The sequence below is a fragment of the Caretta caretta genome, chromosome 1, assembly GCF_965140235.1.
Source record: "Caretta caretta isolate rCarCar2 chromosome 1, rCarCar1.hap1, whole genome shotgun sequence".
Lineage (NCBI taxonomy): Eukaryota > Metazoa > Chordata > Testudines > Cheloniidae > Caretta > Caretta caretta.
Genome location: NC_134206.1, coordinates 188,519,119 through 188,531,823, shown reverse-complemented (window position 1 = coordinate 188,531,823; position 12,705 = coordinate 188,519,119). Strand labels below are relative to the sequence as shown.

At 39.9% G+C, this 12,705-nt stretch overlaps 1 protein-coding gene across 4 annotated transcripts in view; it reads right to left on the bottom strand.

The window, feature by feature from the left end:
• Positions 1-2,962: 2,962 nt before the first annotated feature.
• GABRR3 (gamma-aminobutyric acid type A receptor subunit rho3) overlaps positions 2,963-12,705 on the bottom strand; it is a 99,590-nt gene continuing 89,847 nt past the window's right edge. For all 4 annotated transcript variants that reach the window (XM_048869771.2, XM_048869789.2, XM_048869799.2 and 1 more), the window contains 2 exons: positions 7,927-8,123; positions 2,963-6,892 (listed from right to left, as the gene is read on the bottom strand). In XM_048869771.2, the coding sequence (XP_048725728.1) occupies positions 6,590-6,892; positions 7,927-8,123 (500 nt within the window). In that variant the 3' untranslated portion in view covers positions 2,963-6,589. The remainder of the gene's footprint in view (positions 6,893-7,926; positions 8,124-12,705) is intronic.

The following is a 12,705-nucleotide window of genomic DNA, read 5'->3' as shown; positions in this document are numbered from 1 at the left end:
TCAAAAATCATGTCAGGTCCCGTCCCCTCCCCCCATCATGCCGTTTTTAAAAACAAGTGTGATCTCTTTATTTGCCTCTCTGGCGTCGAGGCGTTTTACAGTTCACATGATTAATCTTTTCTGCAGACACGAGGGCTAGAAACAGCCTCTCTGTTTTTAAGCGAAGGTGGTCACATGATCACATCCTTTCCGGAACTGGAGTTTTGAGAAAAACACCACCACACATCACAAACATCTCAGTAAAATCAGGATCACTGCCAACACAGCAAGCAGTGAAGCCAACAGTGAGTTATGCAAATCAGCCCAAGGATAATTGTAGTCTCAAGCCTGCAAACACTTGTGTGCTTAACTTCAAAGCATGCAAGCATTACACTTTCTCTCCAAGGGGACAACTCTTGAGCTTCAAGCAAAGCATGTGCATAAATATTTGCAGGATTGGAGCCAAAAACTTTACAGCACAGCTTTATTTATTCTGTATATGGTACAGACAAACTGTTCCAGAACTGGTTTAGAGAGTTTTTAAAATGTTTCAGAACCGAGCTTTGTATCCCTCCTCCTGTTAAGACTTAGGCCCCATGCTGGAAGCTGTTTTGTACAGGCATGTACTCAAGTGCTTTGCTAAATATAGATGGATTTAAGCACAGGCTTAAAATTAAGAATGTGCTTAAATATTTGCTGATTTGAGGCCTTAGTTACTATGAGTCCATTTGAACAAGGTGTGTGTGTGAGAAAGAGAAATAAAACATTTTCTGAGTGTCTACAAATAAACAGGTTTCAGAGTAACAGCCGTGTTAGTCTGTATTCGCAAAAAGAAAAGGAGTCCTTGGGGCACCTTAGAGACTAACCAATTTATTTGAGCATAAGCTTTCGTGAGCTACAGCTCACTTCATCGGATGCATGTTGTGGAAAGTGTAGAAGATCTTTTTATACACACAAAGCATGAAAAAATACCTCCCCCCACCCCATCAGCAGGAGAGTGGGGTGGGGGGAGGTATTTTTTCATGCTTTGTGTGTATAAAAAGATCTTCTACACTTTCCACAGTATGCATCCGATGAAGTGAGCTGTAGCTCACGAAAGCTTATGCTCAAATAAATTGGTTAGTCTCTAAGGTGCAACAAGGACTCCTTTTCTTTTTACAAGTAAACAGAAAACAGCTTTTCTATCTAAAATGTCAGGATTTTATAGACTAATTTCTCATGCCATTCCCTGGCTAGAAGGGAGTCTAGGTCGCACCGGAAAGGGGAGGAAATTTCCCATTCTGAATGTAACAAAACTCCCATCCCAGAGCCCTGAAGGCTCAGGAGATATCAGGCTGTAAAACCAAGGCATTCTAAAATGTATCCCATGGTTCTGCATTTTATCACCTGGATAGCACCTCCACATATATTTACCCCATATAATACTAACTGGAGGCGACATTCATAGGGCAAATACATTTTACCACGCATCTTCGACCACCTCTGTCCACTAAAGCCTTGATTTGATAAAAGATTGCTAAAAGAGTTAACATGATATCAACCAAACCTAACGATGTTAGGTAATAAAATAACTATATCTTAGCCCCTACTGTAGACACAGGTTAACGCCTTTTTGCACATGTTCACTGGTTGTGATCTAGCCTCATGGGAAAATAACACAATTTCAACCATGGTTTGTTTTCCCAATCTATACATGGCCTAATACATCTCACCATGATTTATTCCAACCCCCTGAGAAGATTCTTACAGCCACCATTATAGAAAAAAAAATCTGTCAGTGAAATGGTTCCTCATTCTTTGACCAAACCAATCTGGAAACTACATTATAATAATTCACAACAGATAATAAACCACACTGGAACTAGTTATTAATTGGTCTAATACATTAAACAAGATCAAAAGCTCAATTTTGATTCATTTTGTGGGGTTTCCTGTACAGAATCAATATAAATTTTAAAATTTAGCTACATTCCTCTATATTTCCAAAACTGAGATTTGAACCATTCTAATAATAATCTATCATCTTGGATAAACATTCAGAATCATTTTAAATATAATAATCATCCTAGAAATAATTATGTACATTTAGTAAAAGAGCTAGTAATATAGTTTTATTTACATTAAGGGGAATGCCAGAAAATATTAACTGGATCTTGCTAAACTTCTGTCGCCGTCCATTTATAGCTCATAGTAATGAAATACCTACCACATACAAAATAGTATAATCAGCAAAAAAAATGAACTAAGGGACTTCATCATAAGACAGATATATACAAGAAAGAAATAACAAAGATGAATAAGAGATGTTAACTAGGTGGTTTGGGGAATTGGTAATGCGGAATAATAGAGCCTTTTGACCTTTAAATTAACAGTTTAAATACAACCACAAGTAGTCTGAATCATTTTTCGAATCTATAGGTGTCCATATTACAAAAACTTATAACTCCATAAACTACAACTAATTTTGGCCCTTTTAAAAAAATTCTATTAGCAAACTCCTGGATGCTGACTAAATAAAATAGTAAACTATAATACATTAAATAATAATAATAATTGGGGTGAAAGGACAAATTTGCATTTTGTGCCATTTGGTCCTGTTGTGCCAGTTTGTCACCAGGTGACCAATTTAAAAAAAAATAAACCCAGTTTTGAAAACTACAGATGATCATGGGCTGCTGATTAGTGCAGAGCACATTCAGACTGGTTAGGTAGGGGAAAAACTTTTCAATGGACAAATCTAAACGGATAAGATATTTATTTCATAAGGATTAAAGAGCGAAAATTAAATCTCTCCATTAAGCCTCTTTCCCCCTCTCATTTGGCTGTGAATTTAAAAAAAAACCCTCAAATTCCTTAATTTGTCTTGCTCCTGGGTTCACATATTAATATAACCCATGACCTCACCCAGCATTCAGCATAATTAGCAAAATTTATTTAAATGTATAAATTCCATGTTATCACTCCAAAGATATCTGGGTACCTGCAATGGTGTTTATTTTGAGCTCTTTGAAAAACAGACCACTTGAGATGAGCTACTGCATACCTCTCCATGCAAATTATATGCATATATAAATGTACCACTGTCTCTTGTTATCAGTCTTTAAAGATCAGAGTCACTCTCCAGACTTTGAGGTTTGTGGTATTGAAGCTTACATCAACAATTCATAAATTCACAGATACTAAGGTCAGAAAGGACCATTATGATCATCTAGTCCGACCTCCTGCACAATGCAGGCCACAGAATCTCACCCACCCGCTCCTGCGATAAAGGATGTCTGATTTCTTCATACTGATTGATGTATCAACATATGCTAAAAATATGGGGCCCAGATCCTACAGTGTGATTGGTCACTGTGACCTAAGTCATCACATGGTGTTATTTCTGCTCCTTGATTGGTTAATTCCCAAACCCACAAAGGGTTTTCAGAATCACTGTGTGAATGCTTCTGGAGTGAAAACTCAAGCTAGTCTACACAAGAAGCGCTGTGCTGCTGTAGACGCTATGCCGATGAGAGAGCTCCCACCTCCATGAGAGGCTCTCCTGCTGACATAGCACTGTCCACACCAGCACTTAAGTCGGTGTAACTTACATCACTCAAGGGCGCAGCTTATTCACACCCCTGAGCGACATAAGTTATACCGACATAAATGGTGGTGTACAAGCCCCCATACAGCTGCATATTTGCATAAGTATTTGTGACATTTTAACTTTCATTGAATGAACTTGTGGATAAAACCTGGTTTACCTGAATGTTTGCAAATAACCATAAGAGTTCCCTCAAATAGTGTGTCAACACTAAAGAAACTGACTGTACTAAGAAATGTCTGTCACTTTCTCGATCTGGAAGATACTTACTTCAAAAGGGTTCTGTAAAGATTAGTAACTTGATGTTTGGAGAGCTCTGTGAAGATGAAATATGGTATATAAGTGCTGATTGTAATTATTTATTAATCATACATGTAATGGGTTTGTGAACAAAGTCTTTCTGCAGCCCTTTGAAAATTTACTACAATATGTTCAGCATCATCTCCCATTGCATTGTCAAAAAATTATAAGCTTCCCAGCCAATGTATGCAACGTGTGTAGACTGTCTGAGCAAATGGCATATCTTTGTTTGGGCATTTTAACTTAGCATTTACATTGTGCTTTTCCTGTTGAAAGCACTTTACCAATGGCTACTTTTGTATTTACTTTCTGTATCAATGTAAATACCTGTTTCTTCCACCAAGCAAAACAATTGCTTTCTAATTGGAACGGGCAGCTTTCAGAACAAATTAAACTAGCCTAGTGCATCAGAAGACTAAAGAAATTGTGCTATGAAAGGAAATACAGAGAACTTTTTTCCTCTCCCTTTGTAAACATCTCCACTTTCTCTCCCATTTGCCAGGCTGTTTTAGGAGTTGCGCATTCAGTATTATGGAACTTTTGCTATCAACTATTCAGTAAGAATTTTAGAATAGGAATTACCTAATTACAACCAAGAAGTTCCAGTGGTATTATTTAAACTGGTAGCTGTGTACCCTTCAGATACTGGGAAAATATTTGTTCCAATACAGCAAACAACAATTTGTATTGTGATGTTTTTACAGTAATTCATAGGGTTAAAAATTTGAGAGAGCACAACTGGAACAATTGGATGGGACCTTCTCAGACAAACTGGAGCATATGTGTAGGGTAGAGTGGGTAATCTGTGGGTGGAAATGGTGGCACAATAAGGATGCTGTATTAACTTTTTTTATACAACATAAATCTGCTCATCCTGAGGCCTCATGTGCTAATACCAAGGCTTTGTTGTACGATCTCTGTGTCCTTTGGATTTACTTTCCCAACACTGTCATTCCAAATGCACAGTTCTGCTTTCTGTGACAGGATTCCCTGGACCAGTATCAAACAATATTAGCACTGATAATTTGTTTGACAGTAAAGTGGTTGCCAAAAATCCCACTCACTCCATGGATTTCAATCTCCCTGTGTGCAGTGATTCGCCAACTTTTCCAAATCCATATTTGGGATCTTGACAATGCTTTTTGCAGAGTAGCAAACATCATCATTCTATGAACAAATAGTATCACAGCAGTGAAATCATATATGCCAGAAAATGATTCATGCTTTCAACTTTATTTCCATTTCCTTTATTTTAACCCAGCAGTGGCAGGCATTTAGCTTTTGACATTTTCTACCAACACACATCTCCACATGGAATTCATTTTATTAATGAGAGACAAATAATTCCTATGGAGAGTGCTACTAATTTGGACAAGTCACACAAGTAATTCCATAATTACTTGATTCTTTTTTGCTGTTGCTGAGCTTCTTTTTGCCTTGGTTCCCTACGTTTGACTCCCCATTGCCTGAACTAAAGGGAAATCGATGCAGGATTCCTTCTGGGGATTGACAGGTTGAGAGAATGTGGCTCTGCTTCTGCATAACTTTTTCCTTTAATTTCCTCTACGTTGTAGTTTCTCACTCTCCGTGATCTTCAGTACCTTGACTAAGATCAGAATCATAGTACTAAGCAGCCTTCAAAGCTTCTCCTCACCAGAACTTTCAACCTCCAAGACCAAGATGTGAGATAAAAACCCAAACTGATGTGTACAATAAAAAATAGAAGAGCCAGAATCTTGTAACAAGTGGGGATTTTTTTCCCTTTTCCCTTTATAAAGTTTTCTAAAATACCAGCCTTAAGAGTTCCGATCTGAATAATTTATGGAAGCAGGAAGGTAACAGCGAGTTTGTGTGAGGCTGAATTAGATGGGGTTCAAAATGAGTGACATATCTTGTAAAGAAGTATAGTTGACAGGTCTGCTCCTTGTACCAGCCCATTCATCCAGCCAAGACTGCCCCTAGCTATTAAAATACTGTCAACATTTCAAGGAATGATGATCTAAGGTCACTCCAAAACACTAGTGGCTGCACGGAAGTCAGAGACAGCCTCAGGTTGTGTGAGGCCTTAATGATGTACAATGCGCAGAACTCCATCCAGCTCACTTCCTGCCTGTGGCTGGTCCCCAGTTCACTGCTCATCCATCATCCCCTTCCACCAAACTGCCATCCAAGCACAAAGGCTACTGAGGTATATAGCAAACTGACCAGCACAACAGGAATGCAGGAAGCGAAGACAGAGAGGAGACATTTGGAGAAGAATTCTCATGCTGACTGCATCATACTTGCCTGGGTCACAAATAGGGAATGAGCAGAGAGGCTGAATAGAGAGGAATGGTTACAGCATGCTAGACTGGATAATACGTTTAAGTCCCTTTTACTGGAGCTGTAAACTATTTAGCAGTGTGGTGCAAGGTCCCTTGATATGCAAATTCCTATGCAACTGTGGAAGTAGCCCAAGGAAGGCTACCACAGTGAAGCACTGAGTGGGCCAATTAAAAATCTTCTTAACATTCAGAAGTAAAGCTTACAAAGCATGAAGAAGCCAGAAATATTTGGGTTTTTAATTCATAATTTTTCTGTCACCAAACCAACATCCCCTTGACCGATGTCTGACTCAATTTCAGAAACTTTTAAACATTTCTTCTATTGCTGTTGGTTTTTTAAAAAACACAGATTCTGCGATCCTTACATGCAAAATAGTGCATAGATTATAGTGTTTTCCTTTCATACATACAAACCCCAGTAAAAAAAGTTGAATAAAATATACACAGTGGGAAATATAATCCTGGAATATGTGTCAATGATGTGATTGTTCTGCAAAATAATCCTGCCCACATTTCCTTTCAAGGATCTCTTCCTTTTTATGCGGGTTGCATCTAGGTTGGGGATGCTGGCTGTCCGTCCCCGGGCTGAGCTGTCTTCAGAGTGGACCGCAAAGGTGGTCATATCAATGTCAGCCTCATTGTCATGATAACAGCCATCAAAGGCCATTGCTTGTACTGCATCAATGTTATACATTCCTGCAACCTGGCAACAGAGAATTATTGTGTGAGTAAGCAGCAGCCATTAGAGTGCTAAATAATGAAGCCCTATCCACTGAATAATCATCCACATGGAGGCTCTGTCTGCTAATGGATGTGCTGGATGGAAAAAAATGTGGATACCTCATAACATGAGCAAGTGAATACCTACCTGTGGGAATTGCCTAGTATCAGCAGGGCCATGTTAACTAGAGTTAGGAGAACACCTCATTACATTTTCTATGAATATTCTCTTGAATAAAACAGTGACTTCACTGGAGCTATATGAGCCCCCTTTATGTGTTCTCCTCCCCAGATTATCTACTGAATGAGTTTACAGGTGGGAATGTTTATGGGAAAAGGAATTTTAAGTGAATATTAGAAAGATTAATGGAAAGCAAATTTTTTAACTTGTAAATGGGATTATTCGCATTAGAAATCTGATTCTAAAAACAACAGTCACTCATCCCATCAGGAAACAGAACCATGCCATGTGACCTCTCTCTCCAATCAAAGATAACTAAAAGAAATTGGGGGAAGGGAGAAAGGAGAAATGGCCCTTCCTCTTCAGGAAGCAGGAGTGTGGAGACCCTGTTGGTCATAAGGATGTGGGGAGATCCCATCCCACTCAGGATCCCAGAATGAAGAACGATAGGGGCCCTCAACTACCAGGAATTTACCAGGGGAGAAAGAGTTGATGGAGACCTTCCCTCTCAATGACCAGAAGAGGCAGAAAAAGTATGGACAGAGTAACAGACTCTCACTCCCACCTCCCCAGGAGAGAAATAAAGGTATGGAGTCCTCTTATCTTCTCCCACCAGAAGAACAGGGGAGACTAGACCTACTCAGGATTCAAGAGAGGGGAGGTACCTTCCCTCCCATCAGCCAAGAGGAGGAAAGAGTGGATAATCAATTAGTCACCGAGCAGAGACAAACACAGTCACAGCACACCCGTCACAGAATGCAATGGCATGTTGCTGTATTCAGATTACTTTGTGGCTTCCATGAGGCTGTCTGACAACAAAATACACAAGTTTGTACCTTCCCTCTTTTTTTGAGTTGTTTTCTCTCTTCTGCTGTGGTGAGATAATTCACAGCTGCGTATTCGATGACAGACAGGAAGACAAAAAGAAAACTGATCCATAAGTATACATCCACAGCTTTTATGTAAGACACCTGAGGCATTGAGGCACTTACTCCTGTGATTATGGTTGACATGGTCAGCACAGTAGTTATGCCTGCCAAAGAAAGACGCGATTAACACAAAACAAGATCCAATTGTTTTTATTTAACTGGCCACCAACTGCTTGATCAGCAAAGCTTTGTGGGTGCAACCAGTAGATCCCTCTTTCAACTCTTTGTACAGGCTATGAAATATGGAGTGTACCATGAAGGGCCATTTTACAGGACCTACCAAATACACCACCAGACTCATTAGGTCACCTCTGTGTTCATTCTATGGGAAATCTGATGATCACATAAAGGGCTACAATGTACCTAGTCCTAGCTCTTCATGAGCGTGAACACAGAGGATGCTCCTTGTGATTCCATGATGTGAGGTCCAGGAGAACGAAATACCAACAGCCGCACTAGAAAATGAGTAAGAACTGGAGTGAAGACAGGGCTGTGGTCAGCACACCTAGGCTGGTGCCATGGACAAAGTGTCCAATGCATCCTGTTAAAAGTTACAGAAGATGCCACTGCTGTGTGTGCTGGGCCTAATTCATTTCTCATTGACACCAGCGTACATCCAGACTAAATCAACTGAAATCAGCGGAACTACATCAGTGTAAAACTAGCATAAGTGAGGGGAAAATCAGGTCTGTTGTGTCTACCTCAGGAATTATGCCTCTAGGAGCTACTACTGGAGCAATATGCTTTCCTGTTCTCTTTCAGCCAGTGCCTGAAAAACCACAATCAAGCCCAAACAATTTCCCCAAGAATTTGCTTTATAAATTAGGAAGGTATTTTTTAGATTACTATGGCAGCTCTTTGACAAGCAGGTGGGAAAAGGGATCCCCCCACTCAATTCTAGCAACTGAGAAGAGAACCAAGAGATTCATTGTGTTGGACAATGACATTATGTCATGTAGCAGCAATACACTATGAAGTGTTGTGATGGCACATCATTGTCACACATGGACTCAAAGGAAAAAATAACACAACAGAACCTTGTGATCTAAGCTACATCTCTGCAACTCTATCTGGTGAAGTGATTCTCTAGATGTTAAATACCGAGTTCCACCTCTCTTTATTTTGGGTACTGCAATGGCCACAGTGGAAATGACATAAAAGAGATGGGGGCTGACTACATAGGAATTGCCATATCAGAAAGACCAACTGACCTTCACAGATTGATATCTTCTTTCCAATACTGCTCAGTACCAGGTGCTTCAGAGGGAAGTCTAACAGATGCCACTATGTGATATCCCACAACGGGTTGGGAGGGGGGAGATTTCTTCCTGACCTCTGTTGCTGATGAGGATATGGTCTGAAGGGCAAGGACTTTTTTTTATCCTAGCTGGGTAAATCAAGACTGGATATATTTGTAAAAGATATGTTTTAACTCAAAACAGAGGTTATATGTTTGATGCTATTGTTGGGTGAAATTCTATGGCCTGTGTTATGCAGGAAATCAGACTAAATGATCATTAAATGGTCCCTTCTGGTCTCAAATTCTATGAATCTATGAACTGTAGATGCTTTAAAAACAAAACAACTGAACCTTATTTTTTTAATTATTGCCATAACACTGGGACAAAATCAGCTGGTTTACACAGGCATAACTCAGGGCACAAGGCCATTGGTGTCAGAAAGTCAACCTTCACCAGTGCAAGCCACTTGCAATCCCTTCTCAACTAGGGGATTAGAAGCCAATTATTGCAGCCCCAAAGGTGGGAGAGTCTGGCTGGGGATGGGATGTAGCCAAGGTACCTGTGGATTACGATCCATCCTTGGTAGATGAACCGATGCTCTGGCCCCTTATTCATATAACTATCTCATGTTGTGCTGAATTTGCTTAGCTATTTTGCCTCAATAATGTTCTGTAGCAGTGGGCTCCAGATGGTGATTATGTGTGTATAAAAAAGTATTTCTTTTTATCCACTGTAAGGCCCTAATACTGGTGGGTGCTGAGTGCCTACAACTCCCAATTCAATCAATAATACTTGTGAGTGCTCAGCTGATTACAAATACTGAATACAGTATTCAAGTGAAGATATGTCTTTGATTTATATGAATCAAAACAGTGACCAATATCATGGAAGTTCAGAGTGTGGAACAAGACATTATCAAAAATTAGCTATTTTTCATCAAAAATTAATTAAATACAATTCTGATCAGATTCATGACAGATGAGAATGTGGAACACATTGTATGGGAGTTTTGCCAAATGTTCCCATCTAAATTTCATTTTGACAGAAATGTTCCTAGCAGCTCTACTCAATGCAGGAGGCCTAATTCATGGTCTTACTCCAGTTTTATGCTGGTTTTACTCTACTGAAATCTACAATGACTTTATCTTCCCCTCGCTCATCTACAATTACTCAGTTGAACACTGGAGTTCCAAATGTACTATGTAAGAGGAAACCTATGTATTAAAAATATATACACGTTAGGGAAACCAATATGCATTGCATATATAGGACTACAGCTTTTTAAAACAATCAGGTTTCCAAACCTGTTAAACCTGACTGGAAGTTATCTAAGCTATGCTGTTGGAGTGCACACAAATTCTTCTCAGAATCTATAGGAATTCACATATAATTTAAGGAAATAAAACTGGTAACTTGCTAACTTCAGTAGAGCACAGTCTTATCAACATTTTTAGATGATCTTTTGAAATTCAAGAATTTTTAATTTATTCAGAATAATGCATGATAGTTTCCCCATAGATAAAGAGAAACAGGAGTGTTTCATTTATACCAGTAGACAGGATATCTCCTAACAACTTTTCTTAGACCAACAAATAATTTATATCTTATCTTCTAATGTATTATAAATTATTGATTGTTCCAATAAAAAGGAATCGCATCCTTTACAGGTCTCCTTTTTCCTCACAGATCAATATGGCTACAGAAAAACATTTACTTTAGCAGATCTCAAACTCCAGTTGATGATGTTATTTTACACTAGAGCTCTCAAGGTTTTCCCTTGTCTGAGAAGTATGACAAAACAATCAGCTTCTGAGATCAAAGATGCTCTGATGGTAAGACTAAATAATGGGAACTCCACCATTAATTCTTAAACCTATAGCAATGGGACTCAGAAGCATTACAAGTACATTTGATAGAGCAATATGTCTCCACCAGATTCTCAAAGAGATGTTAATCTTGGAAAAAAATGTATTAATTCCAAGGCCAAGCCAGACAGAGTTCTGAAATGATCTCAAGTGATCAATCGCTGGAGAAAATTATCAAGTTATAAAAAATGACTAGTTAGTTTCTTATACACCCAATCCTGTGAGTGTTGAATCCAGAAGGATGCATAAGTCAGGCCTTTACTGAGCAAAGTGTTAAGGCACCAAACGCAAAATTTTCAAAAGCACTTAAGTGACACAAGAGCCTAAGTCCTATATTCAAAAGTGACTTAGGCACCAAGGTGCCGATGTGACTACCTGCATTGTTAGGCACCTAAATACCTTTTAGCCCTAACTCCCATTGATTTCTAGTAGGGAGTTAGGCACCTAGTGGGATTGTCAAAACCACCAAAACAGGTTAGGTACATATCTGAATCTTTAGATGCCTAAATACCTTTGAAAATCAAGACTTAAGTGCCTACGTCAACTTTTGACAATGAGACTTAGGTTCATAAGTAACTTGGGCACTTTTTAAAATTTTACCCAGTGCATTTTAATACAACATAACATTTAGAAATGCAACATACCCCAGCTCTAAATGACAGTATCCATCAAAATATTAAACTGCCTCACAGCACCATTCTATAGCACTTACAACATGGCTGAGAAACTGCTCACTTTGTGTGTGGAGGGAAATCATCCCTTCCCTAGAGTCCACACACAGGGACTCCTCTTTGTGTACAGAACTCCATCTCCTGTAGGGGGAGTATGATGTCAGCAGCCTCTGGGGCACTGCCAGCTGCCCAGGAACCCACTGAGAATTCTGCAGGGGTTTGAGGATCCATACTAGTGTTGGAGGTGGGTTAAGGGTGGCATGCATATTTTCCTCTCCTCCACTCCAAGCAAGCGGAGGTAATTCCACTCAAAAGTTAATGTAGCCCAAGTCCACATTAGCTTTTCCTCAGCACTCCCTGCTCCTCCTGCATTACAGAATATCACCATGCGGGGTGAGGAGGCGAATGGCTTTCCATGGGCATCTGTCAGAGGGATAAGTCCTGGAAGGACAGCTGCATTTCAGGCACACTGCTAGGGAGCCAGAAGGTGCGGTGAAAGGTCAATGGGCCCCTGAGCTAGTGCAGAGGTACAAGGCCACCACATGGACAGCCCTGTGCCTCCTGAATCCCCTCCCCCCCACATTCACAGGACTTGGGGGGCCAGACTGCCTGCTTCTTCCACAGGGGGGCAAATCTATTCTTTGTGACAGCCGAGTTTAAATGAAATTCCATGAGGGGAACCACACACAATGCCTCTCCCTCTAGTGTCCCCTCGTGCATTCTGTAGTACAATAAAACTGATTTGTGGAGTGCAAAATGCCCCCTTTCCAAAGGCAGAGGATGTATAACGGGAATGGATATGTGAGGATGACAATGATGCTGTCACTCAGGCACCCATCTAATACGTGGCCACATATACACTGCAATCAGAACCCAGTTAAACTACCAAAAGCCCTCTTCCCTTTCCTG